The sequence below is a fragment of the Camponotus floridanus genome, unplaced genomic scaffold, assembly GCF_003227725.1.
Source record: "Camponotus floridanus strain SB8 unplaced genomic scaffold, Cflo_v7.5 scaffold83, whole genome shotgun sequence".
Taxonomy (NCBI): domain Eukaryota; kingdom Metazoa; phylum Arthropoda; class Insecta; order Hymenoptera; family Formicidae; genus Camponotus; species Camponotus floridanus.
The window spans coordinates 707,740-727,112 of record NW_020229853.1 but is presented as its reverse complement, the minus strand read 5'-3'; the positions used below and the strand labels follow the sequence as shown (position 1 = coordinate 727,112).

The 19,373-nt window shown below is 25.2% G+C and overlaps 2 protein-coding genes across 2 annotated transcripts in view; one reads left to right on the top strand and one right to left on the bottom strand.

Moving 5' to 3' along the window:
- The window catches only part of LOC105250138 (transcription factor IIIB 90 kDa subunit), a 63,085-nt gene extending 52,873 nt beyond the window's left edge, over positions 1-10,212 (top strand). Inside the window, exons 7-15 of the mRNA XM_025414579.1 lie at positions 3,057-3,150; positions 3,224-3,353; positions 4,434-4,530; positions 6,021-6,176; positions 6,251-6,327; positions 9,144-9,378; positions 9,459-9,621; positions 9,705-9,886; positions 9,994-10,212. Coding sequence (XP_025270364.1) covers positions 3,057-3,150; positions 3,224-3,353; positions 4,434-4,530; positions 6,021-6,176; positions 6,251-6,327; positions 9,144-9,378; positions 9,459-9,621; positions 9,705-9,886; positions 9,994-10,121 — 1,262 coding nt within the window. The 3' untranslated portion in view covers positions 10,122-10,212. The remainder of the gene's footprint in view (positions 1-3,056; positions 3,151-3,223; positions 3,354-4,433; positions 4,531-6,020; positions 6,177-6,250; positions 6,328-9,143; positions 9,379-9,458; positions 9,622-9,704; positions 9,887-9,993) is intronic.
- Positions 10,213-13,148: 2,936 nt separating this feature from the next.
- Positions 13,149-18,574, bottom strand: LOC112639693 (NADH-ubiquinone oxidoreductase subunit 8-like). The gene is made up of 4 exons (XM_025414536.1): positions 18,385-18,574; positions 16,113-16,371; positions 13,461-13,653; positions 13,149-13,354 (listed from the first exon to the last, which is right to left on the bottom strand). Exons 1-4 carry the CDS (start codon positions 18,422-18,424, stop codon positions 13,223-13,225), a joined length of 624 nt encoding a protein of 207 aa, XP_025270321.1. The 5' UTR covers positions 18,425-18,574; the 3' UTR covers positions 13,149-13,222.
- Positions 18,575-19,373: the final 799 nt, after the last annotated feature.

Genomic DNA, 19,373 nt, shown 5'->3' with positions numbered 1-19,373 from the left:
GTTAGTTTTTCAAAGATTATGATTATAAAAAAAAATTTCAAATAGCAATTTATTCTTTCTATTTTTTATAATTAGTCTCGAGATGATTTTACAAAATAATTTTACTAAATTGTATGAATTGAAATAAGATATATTGAAATAAGATATATTGATTCAAAGTTTTTTTCGCAATAATTTTTTAAAATATGTACATACATAATACTACATGTATAACATATATAAGATGTTTAAAAAAAATCAGTATTTATATACTAAATAGGACACACTAAGTAAAAAAACCTTCGTAAACATATGCCTGATTTCTTCCCTCACATACATATCCCTTTCTTTATCTTGAAAAACGTCTTTATTCATTTTCTACTATTACGTGCTATTACTAAAATATTAGTTAAAAAAAATTATTTTATTTTCATAAAAGAAAAAGATTTTTATTTTTTTATTTTTATCGTTTTTTAGAAGAAATTTATTTAGTTTTATTTTCTTTTTATTTCATTTTCTTTTCACCTTTTACTCGTCTTTCATCAGAGATTTTTGAGCGATAACTTCTTAAGGAAGCATTTTTTTCGACCCATGTTTATAGGCAATTTTTTGTTCAGAATTAAATTTCCTATAAGATCTCAAAGTCTGGCTAGAACGTTCGGGGCCACTCTGTATAATTATTAAATAGTAATTATTAAATAGCGGCATTAGGTGTGAGATCTAGATAGCTCAGTGGTTTAGAGCAATTGCCCTTAAAACGAAAGACTTGAATTCGAATCCTGATCCAGCCATTTGTGCTTCACATATTGTTTTAGTTCACAAATATTATTTTTTAATAATTGTTTGTTAATAAATGTTCGGCTGAAAAATGTGTAAATGTTCTCTATACAGGATATATGCGTCAGTACTTTTGCCACAGATGAATTCTACCGCTTGTTGGCCAAATGAACATATAGACACATTTGATCTCCTCCTTTACATACATTCCTGTCTTTACTTGGAATCCGAATTTTGCATTTTATTTACTGCAAATACATAAAAATGTTTATATCTCAGAAACTTTTGAGTTTTCGATCTACGTTTACTAAAGTTTTTTTTAATATGTGTCCTATCTACTATATAAATATTGAATGGTTTTTGTAACCTGTACTGATCTGTTATTTATCTGTTATTCATCTGTTATTGATTTTTTCATGTCAGATTGTATTGATTTCTATTATAGCTGATGTTATTTTGTCGTTTCGTGCATGTTTATTATGTACATTATGATGATTAATTAGTATTAAAAAATTATAAATAATATACAGAAAATGTTTCATTTTTTTAAATAAAAATTTAAATAATTGTTCAATTATTACATTTAAACAGAATTATAAAATCTAATGATAGATAGATTTATTTACTTCTTGCCTTTCGGCATTGAAAGAGATTTTACATAAAATATACATTCTAGATTTTATAATATTTTACATAAAAATATGCTTAACTTATACAATGTTGTTTCTTATCCTAGAACAATTTCAATTACTTCTAGATTGTCTTTGATAATTTCTTTGGTCTTATTCTCCTTTCTTAACTTTAAAATTTTCTTCATCCAATTCATTCCTTCTCTCCTTTTTCCTAAAATGATTCATTCTTTTATTATTCCTCATATCCAATTCATTCCTTCTCTTCTTTTTCCTAATTTGATTCATTCTTTTATTATTCCTCATATTCTATACGATTTGTTGCTAAATGCTCTAATGTTTTTACTTTCTTCTTACATATCCTACACAATTTCTTCTCCTGTTCACGCCAAAATTTATTCCGGAGTCTTTGTTTCCACAAACTTGTTTCTAAATCTCGCTATGATCTTTTGAAAATCTTTCTGACATTGTTTTCTTAAATATTCTGATATTCCTATAGTGTATAACTTTCTATATCTTATATCTAGAATTCTGAATTTTATTCTGTTGAGCCTGTTTTTGATTCTCTACATCTCTTTCGCTCAGCCTCTCTACTACTTCGAAATCTTCTTCTCTTAATCTTTTAATAATCTTTTAAATTTCTATCTTTTTTATATAGACATTTCATTTCTTTCAAAATATATTTCTCCATCTCTCATCTATTTTGAGCTTTCCTTTATAAAATCTAATGTTTTAATTTATTTGGAAAATGAGATACATTTTTTTAATCAAAGAAATATTTGTAGAAATTTATCTATTATCATTATAAAATAAATTTTAAAAAATGAAATCAGCTACATAATAAAAATCAATATCATCCGAAAAAATCAATAAGATATCACACGATATCATTGACTTTGATCGCTTATATATAACTCAAAAACTATTGTAGCCTCAATATTTTTGTATTAGAATTTTCGACTCAGTTTTTACTCAGAAATATATTATTAAAAGTTCAATTGGGAGTATTGGAATGCCCCGTATAAATATGTTTGATTTAATCTTCAATTATATTATGTAAAATGTAATCTCTTAAACGGAAAAGTAAAAACAGTACAATTAGCAACCAACTACGAAACTCATTTTGTGAAGTAGAGAGAACAAAGTAGAGGAAATAAATTTTTTAGAGACTTTTGAAAAAAAAAAATATCATTTGATAAGTTTTAAAGAGATAAATCCAATGACTTTATAGATATATAAGATCCAATGACTTATATTAAGAGTCTGTTTTCGATTACTATTGCAATGAATTTTTGAAAATTGTCTCCGAAAGATATTGATTTCTGTTCGATCAATCTGCCGATATCTTAGCAATCACTATAAGAATTAAAAAAATAGAAATTATTATTTAAAATTTTTTTAATGACTTTTGAAAATTAATTCAGGACTTAACAAACTTTTAAATATATTATTTAATACCTAAAATCTTTATACTTTATAAATAAAAATATTTTCTTCAAAATATTTTGCCATTCTGAATTTTGTGCACTCTTTATGCTTGCATACGCGATTACATATGTATTTATATGTACACACACACACACACACACATTATATATTTATTTATTTATATATTTATATATTTAATTATATATTTATTTATATATTTATTTATATATTTTTATTCCATAGCTTTACTGATTGCTGCGCGATTGCACGAATTTAACAGATCACCTGCTGATATTATAAAAATTGTTAAAGTACATGAATCCACCTTACGCAAGAGGTAAAATATATATTTATATGTTATTTATATCATAATAAGATATATGTTAATAAGAATTTTTTCTTATATGTAGATTAATGGAATTTGGCGACACACCATCTAGTGCTTTGACCTTAGATGAATTTGAAACAGTGGATTTAGAAGAAGAAGATCCTCCAGCATTTAAAGCAGCACGTAAAAAGGATAGAGAACGTTTACAAGGGGTATATGATTTTCTTTAAATTATATTTCTTACTTTCTTACTTGAAAAGAAAATATTCTCACTTGTAAAAGTTCAAAATTAAATTTAAGTTAATTTAGGTTTTAAACTCCCTAATAGCCAAGTCTGCTAAAGCAGATCTTGTCAGGGAATCTGTTACAAATTGTTGTCGACAGAAAGATTACAGAATCGATGCAGGTTCTGATATATCATGTGATGTCGGCAGAATGTCAACAGAAATATAACAAAACTTGTTAACATAATCAGTTACCAGATTGGCAGCAAAAATCGAACAGATTCTGCCGGCATAACTTAGTGGCAGATTGATGGCAGAAATGGAACAGGGTTTGCATGATAGTTCCTTCACTTACCGCTACGTGAGCTGTACTTTCTCGTAATTGAATTTCTGTCAGAAATATATATAAAGTCGCGAATATGAATAAAAGACTAAAAATATAATAATTATCATTTTAATTTTTCACTTTAATTTCTGATATCTGATACAAGCAAATGAGAGTCAGAATATTAAACTGATTGGAATCAATATGATATATGGAAAATTATTCATGCACTGCCTATTTGAGGCATAAAGCAAGAATTTAATTCTAAATAAATTACATCTCAAGTTTTACAAGTTACATTTACTTTGTTATTAATTTAATTAAATTGAATTGAAATTAGTCCTTCGCTATATGAGATATAACTATGATATAACATATTACATATATGTCATTTTCTAAGAAAATTCTAATTAACTTGCCGATAATATTGTTATTTAGCACCTGTAATAATCAATTTTGTCGCATTTATATAACATTAATAAAAGCGCAAATCGTGTGAAGTTTCTGCTGTCCATTTGCCATCAGGTTGCACGCGCAGATCCTGCTCGATTTCTGCTGTCAATCTGCTGTCGGTTTATGCTGACAGATTCTGCTAGCAGAACCTAAGCTTAATGTGGACGCAGTTGATGCCAATCTGCCGCAATATTCTGTTTGAATCTGCTTGCATGCTGCTGACAGACTGCTAACATTTTGCTTACTGGGCTTATATAAAAATTTACTACTCTAAAAGTATTTTTTTTTAGTTAGAAAACATAGACGTGGAAATAAGCGAACTGCAAGCGGAAATTGATAGACAATTGGAAGATTATAGAATAGGGAAAGGAAGAAAACGAAAGAATGGTAATTATAATGTCATATATTATTTTATAAATATCAGAGAATTAATTTTTTCTTATTTAGATATAATTGTATATAACAATTATAAATATATAAAATAAATATTTAAAAGAAAAATAATAAAACGGCAAATAAGAACTAGAGTTTAATTTGTTCAGGCACAAAACGAATATATTATATAAAAAAATTCTGCATAAAATTAAAAATCGAATATTTCAGTTCCTTTTTAAAAATCTTTAGAAGATTATATGATCAAATAATAAATTAAATAAATTTAGATCTTTATCAATTTTCTGATAATTATTTATTAATTTAGTTATTAATATTTAATTTTACTACAATATATAATTTATTCAATTTAATTTAAATAATAAATATTTCTTTTAATAAAAATTTCTTATTTTCTATATAAATAACAATATTTAATATATACTTGAAAAGACGAATTACTACCATGCTTTAAAACTTTTTGCATTGGAATTTAGTTGTAATGAAATACAAACAGAAATATTTGTTAAATTGTCTAATCGTCAAATGATGACTAAAAATTTGAAACTTTAAAAATTTTTAGAATCATGATTCACAAAAGGCAATTTTTGGCATCACTGTGGTATATCAATCAAAGTATATCAAATTCTATCAGAACATTTTTGTGCGTTTGGTAGTTTGTGATAGAAGCGAGTCATTTTGGTATCTAGCTGGTTGATATCACGCTATACCATAAATACAGCAGGGTACAAGATGTTAGATACCAGAATAAGCTCCGCATCTACCAAAAACAATCTTGGTACCTTGGTACATGTACCAAACTATCGTCAAAAATCGCCTATAATTTAATCATGATTTTGATCAAATATATCACTCAAAAATTTTTTTAGGCTATATGAAAATAAATACTTGCTATTTACATATACAAGGTGTTTCTGGTATCTTGCAACAAAATAAAACCATAAGTAAATTACATATTTTTTTTTAGAAACAATTATGTGTTTTCTTTACACCAATTAATTCCTCTTATTATTTTATACATAAAAATATTAAGATAAGATAATTGAAAAATGAATATTTTACTAGATATTTTATGGTTTGTGTAAAATTAAGAAATTATTTTAAGCTTCATAACTCGGAAAGTACCTAATGAATAACTTAATTATAATGTTTTGGAAAGTACCTAATGAATAACTTAATTATAATGTTTTGGAAAATTCTCGAGATAAGCAATAAGAATATGTAATGAAAAATAGGGGGTCCCATTAAAAAAATTTAAAGTGATTTTTATGTGATCTTGACGGTGCTATTCAAGGTCATACTAATATTATTATATAATACGCTTAGAGCCCTACAACTTTTGTATGAAACATTTTTCATGAAAATGCGTTTGTTTTCTCAAAAAACTGCTGATACGGTCGTTCTGAAACACCTTGTATATATATATATATATATATATATATATATATATATATATATATATATCTTATAAACATCTTTTACAGTATCTTCTATAGAGAATGAAGACGCAGATAGATTTATTCAAGAGAGTCATTTGAACATAATCCAACAATATGTTGAGAATCATATCGATGATCCTGATGAAAACTATCGAGACAGTATTAGAGATGAGAGTAATAGTTCAATTGTTAGAAGATTAGGTACCTATCTATATAAAATTATTTAATATCATTATATTTTATCATTCTAATTTGTAATTTTATGAATCATATAGGTCCGGATATAGCATCGATGATGTTTGCGAACAATTGTCCAAATGAATCGAAAGAAAAAGATAATACTAAGGAAGAGGTAAATATTTTTTTTAATCTCTGTGTTTTGAATTCAAAAATTACAAAATCCTAATTATAAACTACAATTTTATAAAGTACGAGTATTTTATTATATATTATTCTTAGATTTATATGTATAATCTAATAAGGAGAGATTGACTTCACCGATTTTGATTTCCTTTTTTGTGTGAATCTATATATTGAATATATTATAAAACGCGTTTTGCTACAAATGCAGACTGTTTTAAATTTAATAAATAAACTTTGAAAATATAAAAAGTGTTTAAAAAAGATAGGAAAAAAACATTTAACTTTAAAAAAAGTTTCACGCTTTTAAAAAATCATCTATTAGTGTCTTTTTTATTAAATGTTTCTTATTAAATATTTATTTCAATATACATACAATTATTTTACATATCCTCGACACCAGAATATTTTAATACGTGCAACAAATGAACTATTTCCCATTTATCCATTTAAATTAAAGAAAATCTGTTTAATATTCTGAATCTCAACGAGGGATCCAGATTATTAAACAAATCATTTGTTTAATAATCTAGATTCCTTGTTAGGATTCAGAATATTAAATAAATCAAGTCATTCAGAATATTAAATAAATCAAGTTATCAGAAATTAAATTAATACAAGACAAGAAATATAATTATTTTTAATTATTAATATTAAAATTAAAAGTAATATAATTACTTTTAATTATTAATCTTTTATAGAGCTTATATCCATTTTAAATGAAAATTCAAATATGAATTAGTTAAGTTTGGTGTCGCCACGTAGCGACAAGTAAAGAAACACATGTTATACATTTTCGCTATGTTAAAATGTTGCTGCAACATTGCCAAAGTAATGTTACAAAATAATGTCTCTGCAATATTTCTGTAGCATTACACTGCAATGTGCAATGTTGTAACATTGCAGCAATGTTGTTGCAAGCTTTTGTGCTATATGGGTAATAGAGGGAACCTGGGATCAAAATTCGTAATTTCGAGCAATTTCTTTTTTTTATTTTTTTAAATTATTTTATATGTAATATATGTATAATTGTTTGATATATGTGTAATATAAATTACTTATATGTAAAAATAAATATTTTGGCATATATTTAAATACGCGTATATATCTTCTAATATATTTGTCTGCATAAAAATGACAATGAAATATAAATGAAATTTTTATAGAGAAATATTTTTACTTTTATTTTTAAATATTCACACCTTTTCTATAATTTTTTATTATATAAATAATATAATATAATTATATAAATAATATAATATAAATAATATAAATATAATATAAATAATAATATAAATATAATATAAATAGTAAAATATAAATATGTAATAAATAAGTTATTTATAATAAATAAATTATTTTATTGTTATATAAATGACACAAATATATGCTAAATATTATATAATAAATAATTTATATATTATATGTATATATAATATATAAAATAATTAAGGTTGAGAAGGAACGCGTTACTTGTAACGCTGTTACCGTTATAGTTACTTTTTTTTGGTAATGGACTTTTTTGATAACGGCGTTACATTTTTTTTAATTGTAACGATAACGTAGTTACATTTTTTTAGTAACGATAACGATAACGAATTTAGCAGTTACTTTTACCGTTACTTTTCATATTTCAAAAATACTTATGACATCTTATTTCTATCATATTCAATTTTAAGTAATCGACCGATATTCATATAAAATTCGATAATATTTCGGACGAAATTTATTGAAGTTAACACCACATTTTTTCGATTTCGATTTTTTAACATTTTTTACTCTTTTTAATTTTTATCAGGAACTGTAGAATTATGAAAAGTACTATCAGAACTCTTAGTATTTTTTTGAAATTCGTAGATTGTCGTGCCAGCTTCACAGACACTTCTGGAGCGATTAATGACATAATTGGTCAATTACAGTTATTTCATTCTTCTGAGGAATGGATGTGATCGGCCAGCTTTTAAGTTTGACGTAATATCGGACGAGAGCACAAAAGAATGCAAATTTAGCTGTATTTATAAATTTAATGGAAATTAAAATGTTTTTATTTACATGTGAAGTTACATGTTAAGTGCTTTAAAATCCATATCTCTTTAAATTTTTTACAGTTTTGTAAATTTAAAATAAAGAATTTGTTGCTTTTATATTAATATTTTAATAAAAAATATTACTCAAGTAAATTTTTTATTTAATTCTATCTTGTTTTAATATTAAAAGTAATGAATCGTTACTTTTAAAGTAACGGTAACGGTAACTAGTTACTTTTAAAATTAAGTAACTAATAATGGTAACGAGTTACTTTTTTTACTCGGTAACGAGTAACGGTAACGAGTTACTTTTAAAAAGTAACTTTCCCTGAAAATAATTATATATTACATATAAAATTATTTAAAAAAATAACAAAAGAAATTGCTCGAAACCATAGATTTCGCTCCCGGGTTCTCTGTTACTAATCTTGCACTCATTCACTATAGCATACAAGCATACAGCACTAGTTGAAAATCTGTCTTTCATTATGTTTTACAACATATATTGCCGATCATTAAAATTTTAAATATTACTTTAAAAAAGCGCAATGGAGGTGAAAAACTCTTACAGGGCCTAACTATATTCAGATTCACTACAACAAGAAGATTAAAATCGGTGAAAAGTCAACTGTAGCCTCGCTTTATAAGTACTTTGTTTTTGTTCTTTTATATTTTAAATATAAAATATAAAACTTGTCTTTATTTTTTTTTTTTTAATTAATTAATCTATAATATTATGTACTGGACATTTATAATAATAATTAGGAAATTTTTTTGTTAGTCTTCTAAGGAAATTTACTTAAGTGACATTGATGATGAAGAATTAGATAGCTACATTCTTTCGGAAAAAGAATCGCAATCTAAATCTGCTCTTTGGAACAAAGTAAACGCTGACTATCTTGTTCAGCAAAAGGAAAAAGAAGAAAAGCGTTTGAAAGAGAAGGAAGAAGGTAAAAATGAAAAGAAAAAAAGAAAGACAGTTTCCAGGAAGAACAAAATGCCTGCGAATACCGCTAGTAAGTTTACTTTTTGTTTTTATTTATTGATATATTTATTATACATATATTGAGGTTTTTTATATTCTTCTTCTCATTAGGTGAAGCAATTGAGAAAATGCTGCAAGAAAAAAAAATATCATCCAAAATTAATTATGAAGTGTTAAAAAGCATAAATAATCACCAACAAAGTAATCAACAAAACAATCAAGAATTACTTACAAAAAACATGTTAGAGTTAGACAACGTAACTATTAATAATCCGTTAGTATATATTATTTCATAGTTTTGGATAAATCAATTTTAATCGCTTGACAAATACATAATAATTATTATATATCTATTAGAGTAACGATCAATTCTACACTGAAGACTGCAGACGCTCCTCTACCGAAAAAATATCGTTCTATTAAACCGAATACTGAGCCATCAAAAAAAGAATATAAAACATTAAAAAAAGAAGATGAAGAATTCACGAAAAAAGAAATTAATTCGGTAGATGCAGTTACAGCGAATATGACCGAAAATGGTTGTATAATCTTTTCATTTTTAGTCTATGATTAATATTTATTAAGTACTAATAAATAATAGTGTTAAATATTAATAAATTTTATTAATTCTCTATTTCTGTTACAGTCTATGATAATGATGACTATTTTGACGAAGAAGAACCTGAATCTACGGAAATATCACTTGGACAGATACTTGAATCTCATGCGACATCTGAAGATGAATATTGTGATAACAATTATGAATATGAATAGAAATTTAACTATTTATATGTTGTATTTACATTTAATTATTTAAATATATATATACCGTGTCTCTTGATATATATACAGTACCCTCCATAAGTTTGGAAACACTCTATAAAAGTATACAATATAAAGAAAATATATAAGAAAATCGATATATTTTGCTTTGTAAGTTTATTTAACTAAAGAAAATCACAATGATTCGCAATTCATATGGAATCTGGCACGTCGGGTCCATTTTTAATGATTGTAGTAATTTTTGTTACTTTTACAGAAACTAAAATCAAACTGCACTCAAATGAGTTCTTATGAGTCTTATGAGAGATGAGATTTGAAAATGGTCAAATAGTAAAAAAAAAGATAAAAATAGAATAAAATAATAAATACAAATAAAATAAAAAAATAAATAATAAATATAAATAAAAATAAGTAATAGATATAAACATAAATAAATATTAATAATAATAAGTACAAATATAAATAAATATAAATAAAATAATAAATCGAGATAAAATAATATATTAATATTAGCTTGGCTTGCTTTCTTCATATCATTTTTATTTAAAAACAATATTATTTTATTAATCTCTTCGATTAAAACTGGAAATTCATATAATTGTTGTTTTTTCATTGTTATAAAGAATCTGTTAGGGTGCCGTCTCATAGACGTCGGAATAATCGGAAAGGTGGGGAGCTAACCAATCGGCATTATTCCGTTCCGTTTTTTAAAACTGGGTTTCCCATGGTAATTATTTTTCGGAACAGACTTCGGCGTGTGTGTAAATTCAAATATCTAACTGTCACTTAAGAGAGAATGTTATGATAAAGTTAACGTTTTGTATATTTTGATTAAAAAAGGGGAATGTAATGTCGTCTGTAAGTATTGTAATTATGATATGTGTGCTGAGTTATGTTAGATTATAATGTTAATTTAATAATAGAAAGAGTCATACATTTCTAACATTCCATATACAATATGCATATTGTACATGGAATGTTAGTTAGAAATGTATGACTCTTTCTATTATTAAATTAACATTATAATCTAACTCAGCATACTTATAGTAGTTAAAATTCAATTACTCTATTTATTTGTACGATGTCATTTATTTATTATTATTAGACAACAAAACTGCGGATAGGTGCTAGGAATTTTAAGAAAATACAAAGCATTGAAAAAAGGAATAGTGCTGCAGGTATTCCTACAAATAAATCATCTTTCCGCTATTACGATGCAACGAGTTTTCTAAATGACACATATATAAAGAGAATATAAAGAGTAAGTTATTTTGAATATAATAAGTGACATTTCAAAATAATAACAACTAATGATCAGTTTTATCAATGTATAATATAGAATGTTCAAACTCACTCGTTCGCTCTCCCCTCTCTCCTAATTACTTTTTCAATATCTTTATTATGTTATCTATTATGTTTAGAATCAATAAATGATAATATATTTTTTTTATTCAAAATTCAATATATTTTTAACTGTAATATAAAAAATATATCTCATAAAATATATAAAAAATATATCTCATTAAACAAAAAAACCTTTAACTCTTTGAAACGTTTCATATTATAAAAAAATATATATATATTATATAATGAGCTTCTCAAAATCATCTGTCAATTTTTGTATATGATAATTTTTTATACAAAATATAATTTATAAGGTTTGCAAGTTTGTAAGTTAAATATCTCACCTAAATAATAAAAAAATTCATATAAAGCTACCCAGTCAGCAAAGTCTGTTCAAACAGATTTTGTCAATTTCTGCTACAAATTTTTGTCGACAGTAAGATTGCAGATTGTATAAAAAATTTGTTATATCAAATAATGATAACAAAATGTCAGCAGAAATGTTACAAAACCTTCTGATATAATTTGATAGCAGAAACTGAACAGGATTTGTTTAAAATTATCATAGCAGATTGATGGCAGAAATTGAACAGGATCTGTGCGACGCAATTTGACAACAGATTGTCGGCAGAAATCGAGCAGGATTTGCGCACACAATCTGTGATAGCAGATTGATGGCAGAAACGGAACAGAGTTTGCATGATTCGATAGTTCCTTCACTTACCGTTACGAGCTGTACTTTCTCGTAATCTAATTTCTCAGAAATATATATAAAATCGCGAATATGAATAAGACTAAAAATATAGTAATTATCATTTTAATTTCTATCACTTTAATTTCTGATATCTGATACAAGCAAATGAGAGTTAGAATATTAAACTAATTGGAATCAATATGATAAATGGAAAATTATTCATGTACTGCCTATTTGAGGCATAAAGCAAGAATTTAATTCTAAATAAATTACATCTCAAATTTTACAAGTTACATTTTATCATTTACTTTATTATTAATTTAATTAAATTGAATTAGTCCTTCGCTATATGAGATATAACTACGATATAACATATTACATGTATGTCATTTTGTAATAAAATTCTAATTAACTTGCCGATAATATTGTTATTTAGCACCTGTAATAATCAATTTTGTTGCATTTATATAACATTAATAAAAGTAAATCTTGTGAAGTTTCTGCTGTCAATTTGCCATCGCAAATGCATGTGCAGATTCTGCTCGATTTCTGCTGACAATCTAACATCAAATTGCACGTGCAGATCCTGCTCGATTTCTGCTGTCAATCTGCTGTCGGTTTATGGTGACAGATTCTGCTAGCAGAACCCAAGCTTAATGCAGACGCAGTTGATGCCAATCTGTCGCAATATTCTGTTTGAATCTGCTCGTATGCTGCTGCAGACTGCTAACATTTTACTTACTGGGTAAAAACGGAATTTATAATCACATCAAGAAAGACAAAATGCTCTAATAAATCGTCGAAATATAAATGTAAGAGGCTGTGGCGATGCCTGCGAATTCGCATGTCTAATAAAAAATATTTAAACACAGAAGTGTAATTATTTGTTACATTTTTATTATTATATTTAAATAATATATATTGTATATATTTTTATCATATAATAATATATTTCTACATATTTCTATTTAAATAAAATTCTCCTTGTTATTTAATTTATTTTACATTTATGTTTACTTACATTATTAATTGTTACTACATTATAACACAACTATTAACGATATAAATGATCAGCATGGATATTACTAGCAATTTCAGATTCCCATTTATCTCCATTATTTAAAAGTTTTTCTTTGTTATACAGCATTTCTTCATGAGTTTCACTTGAAAATTCAAAATTTGGACCCTGCAAAATGATTTCTTAATAATATGATTTTAAAATAATTATAAAATTCTTTCGTTTTATATTATTTTACGTCTTCTCTATTTTATTAACAAAAGTACTTTGATACCTCTACAATAGCATCTACCGGACAAGCTTCTTGACAAAATCCACAATAAATACATTTAGACATATCAATATCATATCTTGTAGTACGTCGAGATCCATCTGCTCTTTCTTCTGCTTCAATGGTAATAGCTTGTGCAGGGCATATTGCTTCACATAACTTACAAGCAATACATCTTTCTTCTCCAGAGGGATATCTAAATAAAATAAAGAAATATAGCTAGTTTGGATAATTCTATTATAAAAATAATATTACATCAATTTATAGATTTTATTAGTTTTATATTCACAATAAAGGAAAAATTAAAAAATTTCATTTAAAATATTTCTTTGTAATGAAGCAAAACCATAAGAAGCATAAAGTAATAGAAAGCGAATATATTTCACACATGAATAATAAACTAAGATTTCACACGCTTAGGTGAAATGACAAATGAAAGAAATGCTCCTATGAATAAGATGCCCTTTTTATCATATTATAATTATTGTAGAAATTTACAATAGTATTGTCATTATATATTTTCTGCTTCTCCATACATTAAATTAGTACTTCTTTTTACGAATAGCTACAAGAATTAACGACATCATAAAAATGATTCAAGTAAAAATTTGCGGCATGTTTCAATTTCAGCTGTCAAAGATCAATCAATATTGAAGATATAAAATATATTGATATGAAGATATTTATTTTGCTATGTTGTACGAGCTAAATAAATTATAATAGAATTAGATTTGCCATTTATTCATCTTGTATTTTGGAATATTTTAAAATATTTGCAATGAAATACAAATTGTGTAATTGTTCCAGTAGAAAGTAATTAAATCAGGAAGTTTCATAAGAGTATTTCTTTTATTTACCATTTCATCATGTTTGAGCACGCGAAATCTCAACTCTATTATTCGAAAAATATAATCGCTTTTCACTTAAAAAGTATACTACTCTTCATTAATTCGTTCGTTGGCTCCTTGGCGCAATAAGAAGAATGATAAAATTATAATCATAGCATCATCAGTCGACAACGGCTAATTAATATCGATTTATCGACTTAATTACGATCACCACAAAGAAGTTCGCTAGAAGTAAGAATATATATAAGAAATAACATTAAAGTGATATTAATATATAGAAAACCTAGTATTTTATTTAAAAATAGTGTTTTTTTGCGGCGATCGATAATTAAGTCGATTAATCAGCGTTAATTATCCGCTACTGACTGATGGTGTCATAGTTTTACATTTCCCTTGTTCCGTAAGAGGGGCCAAGGAACGAATTAATTAATATACTATAGTACTCGACATTTGTGTATTAAGATTTTCGTGTTGAATCTATCATTAAGAAGATGCCGTTACTTTTCTTCTTTAATTCTTAAAAAGAAATTATATCTAACATGTGAAAAGAAAGTAACAAATAATTCGACATATATATTTTATATTTTTTAGAATGTTGAATTATTTATTATATTTTCTTTTCAATATCATTATTTGAATGAAAATATTAAAATAAAATAAGATAATTTTAATATGCAAAGTATAAATTAAAGTAATAAATTAAAGTATATGTATATCAATTTAAAAAACACATACATAGAGTAAAGCATCTAACTTGTATAACTAAATAATTTAACATAATTTAATAATCTAATTAAAATAATTTATTATGTGTTATATAAAAAATTATTACATACAACAGTTGTATGATTTCAAGAAAATTGTTATACATAAAATATATATATTTTTTTTATAAATAGAGACGTTTCAAATATTTGAAGATCAATTTGTTTTTTTTAAATGATATATTATATTTTTTGTCATAGTTATTAAATATATTGAAATTCTAAAAAATATATTATTGGTTGTAGGCTTATCGATTATTCGTTCTAACTTAATATATTATTATTATCAATAGAGTATATTATTATTACAATTTAATACAGAAATTACACTTTAATATAGATCACCTTATATAGCTGTTCAAACTTGTTATCCATTAAACATTAATGCATTTTCAATGTACATCATAAATAAGAAGCATATCTATTTTTTCATCATTATTAAATTTTATTTTTGCAATACTTATATACATATATTATATACATATATATGTTCCATATTGAATTGAAAATAAAAGGATTACTTTTGTTGTAAACTCACCCACTCACCCACTCATTCACTTATTCACTTACTCACTCACTCATTCGTTCGCTCGCCCGTGCTCGCTCTCCCCTCTTCTCCCCCCCTCTCTCCCTATTACCTTTTCAATATCTTTATTACGTTGTCTATTATGTTTAGAATCAATAAATGATAATATATTTTTTTAATTCAAAATTCAATATATTTTTAACTGTAATATAAAAAATATCTCATAAAATATAAAAAATATCTCATTAAACAAAAAAACCTTTAACTCTTTGAAACGTTTCATATTATAAAAAATATATATATTATATAATGAGCCTCTCAAAATCATCTGTCAATTTTTTATACAAGATATAATTTATAAGATTTGAAAGTTTGTAAGTTAAATATCTCACTTAAATAATAAAAAAAATTCATATAAAGCTATATATTAGATATGCATGTATGCAGAATATTATAAAAATTGTATGATATATATTTAAAAAGATGTAAATATATTTATTTATTATAGAAAATATACCTTCTTAATGCATGTTCACCTCTAAATCTAGGACTCAAAGGTCCTTTCTCAAATGGATAATTTATTGTTGCTGGTTCTCTAAATATTTGAGATACAATAAGACCCATTCCTCGCATAATTTCGAGAAAAAACATATGTGTGGTTGTAGCTTCCATAATATCTGTCCAGGTTTTGTCTTTTTGCTCATTTACATAGTAATATTTACTTCGGTTCAAACATATGTTTATACCATATGAAGTAAACCTGCCAAATTTTGGAGCTGAAATATTCAAAATTAATTTTAAAATTATTTACATATCATATCATATAAAATAATATAGATACAATTTAATAATAATAAAAGTTTTTATATAGATTTTATATAGAGTTTTTATATAGATTCTGTCCAATATGTGTCATCTCAAATTTGTATGATAATTTCTTTTATACATTGAATAAAAAGTAATATGTAAAAATAACAATATTAGCTAGTTCATCAACATAAAAAAAAGAGTAAAAATTTGTTCATAGAAAATAAATCTGATAAACACATAAGACAAAAGTATATAATTCTTAAAATTAATAATAAATAATGCAGCCAAATGGCCGTAGGTTCTTCAATTTTTTATTACTTGGTTTGATGATCAAAATGATTTAGAAAGAAATACTGAAGCTGATTATAATAGTATAAATTTTTTGATGCATGGATAATGGATCTGCTATTTCAGAGAAAATGGGTAAAAAAAATTAACAATGCGCTACTAAGCAACTGATAGCAGTAAGTGGCAGACTTGAAATTTTGAAAGCCCATTTTCTTTAGAACAAAAGGTCCATAATATTAGAAAATTTATACTATTGTGAAATTTATACTATTGTAAGTTCAATGAGTACTTTCTTCTGACAGCTATTTCAACCACCAAATTGAGTGGCATAAAATTCAAGGGAAGCAGCACTTTAGTTAGTCTTTGCAGTTTTATATAAGAAAATTAAAATTTTCTGTAATATTAAGGCCTGATTGCACTATGTTTGGCTTTAAGCAAGTGTCTTAAATATGTGTCTGTCTTTATTTATTTAGGAAAATTGATGCAAAATCTCTGGACTTAGTATGTTAAAAAATTCCTTTGTGCTTACAGAATATCAATATACAGAATATCAATATCAATATACCATAAACATTATTCATATTATTTCAATGTCTTAAATGATTCATCAAAAACTCTGAATAAAAATAATAAATAAATAATAAATAAATAAATAAATATATACAATAAAATTTTTTAAATTGACAAAACAGAACATGTTATAATAAAATATTTTTTGTTTATTATATATATATATATATATATATATATATATATAATTTATCAATGAGTATTAATTTAATTGTTAAAGTTTGACATCATCTGTTTTGCTTTAACAAGAAAATCATCTAAAAGTTATATATCATATAATTACACAATTCTGTATAGAACAATTACTAATAAGATTAAATTTACTTAAACTTTGTATCATATGATATAGAATTTTAATAGAAGTGTTTTGCATAGATAAAATAAATATTAATTTTCTATAAAATATAAAAAAAATTTTTATACCTAATTTCACTAATGTTGTTTAATTTTATCTTAGTAATCTTAGTTTAAAAGACAGAGTGAGTTAAACTAAAACTAAAGCTAAACAATATTGGTAAATTTGGGCATTAATAAGTCAAAGTTAATTTTTCATACTGTAACCAAGAAATCTAATCGTCATTAAAAGCTAATCAAAACTGACGATTAAAATATGTATGGCATTAATGTTATATTTTATTGCACAATTACAAAAAAACTCATTTTATTTCAAACTGTCATAAGAATAACATAATACAGTTATTGATAATATTAATGAAATAAATAAAACAATGATTTTAATAATAAAATAAATACAATTTTGTCTATAGGTAATCTACTTGCAAAAAAACATGAATAAAATGTATATTCATTAGAAGTTAATTATAATAAAAATATATTCATTAGAAATTAATTATAATACTGCCAAAATTCCTATAAAATATGAAAATATTAAAATATAACCTCAATATAGCAATCTTTTAATGTATAACTTGATAACTTAACGCAATCTTTTTTACAAATATGATGTATAATTTTAGCGTATCATAAAATGTCAAAGCTTTTGGAAACTTAATAAAAATTTAAAAAAATATTCTATTCGAAAATTACATTTTATAATACAACAAAGTCAATTTTATCACAATTGTGAAAATTACTAAATATCATATATATTGATACTATACCAATTTTACTCGTTCGAGCAATGATCTGCAAAGGAATCATTATGTCTTTCAATGTTTCAATTTCTCCTCTCTGAAGGTAAACAGAAACTAACGCAGACGGGCACTAGCAGGTTTGTTCTTTTTAGCTGAATTGATTAAGTGTCGTCTACAATGGCAGTAGGATTAGGCCCGGTTGCACCAACGTTATTTTAGCTTTAAGGTGCATTTTCACGTGCCGCTGAAACTGATCATTTGAGCGACAAAATTGATCACGTGACGACTTTTGTCGCTAAACTATTACAGCGACAGCTTGTGCACACGAAAAAATATTGCAGCGATAAAATTGTGTTGTAGAAAGCAATAATGGTAGCTTCCAAAAGAAGAAAATATTATAATTGAATATCAAATTGTAAAATAATTCGACGAAAACGTCAAATACAATTCGAAAATAATATCGTTTTTATTATATTATTATCAACATATCAGAAACAAAAAGGACATCATTCAAAAAAAAATTCTGGGTCGCACCACTTTTTCAAAATTATAATCAATATGGATTTTACAAAGCTATTTTAGCAAATGTGACATTAGAAAATGCGAGATTTCTGAATTATTTTCGTATGTCATCAACGCAACTGGAAAATTTACTACAATTTTATTTTAGTACATACAATTAATACAGCATGGTAGCACTGTCAGCAATGTATCAGCGTTTGACGCATCGTTTGAGCGATAATGCTTTGTAGTTGAACCGATCTAAATTACAAAAGGTGCGTTTTCGTTTCGCTACCACGAGTGACCAGAGGCAAACAAGACCATTTTCGTTTCTGGTTGTGACGTCATCGATGCAATCACGTGAGCCGTGATAGCTTTTACCGCGCTGTCATGGGGTCTGTTCTTTTCAGCTGTACTGCTGCACTAGTGCAATAAGTTAGAAAGAGACAAACATACTTTCTTTCACTCTAACTAATTGCACTAGTGCAGTAGTGCAGTTGAAAAGAACAGACCCA

Coding starts and splice junctions, on each gene's coding strand:
- LOC112639693 (XM_025414536.1), bottom strand. CDS start 18,424: ATGATTCCTTTGCAGATCATTGCTCGAACGAGTAAAATTG. Junction 13,654..16,112: donor GGTGAACATGCATTAAGAAG/GTATATTTTCTA, acceptor TATTTTATTTAG/ATATCCCTCTGGAGAAGAAA. Junction 13,355..13,460: donor CGGTAGATGCTATTGTAGAG/GTATCAAAGTAC, acceptor ATCATTTTGCAG/GGTCCAAATTTTGAATTTTC.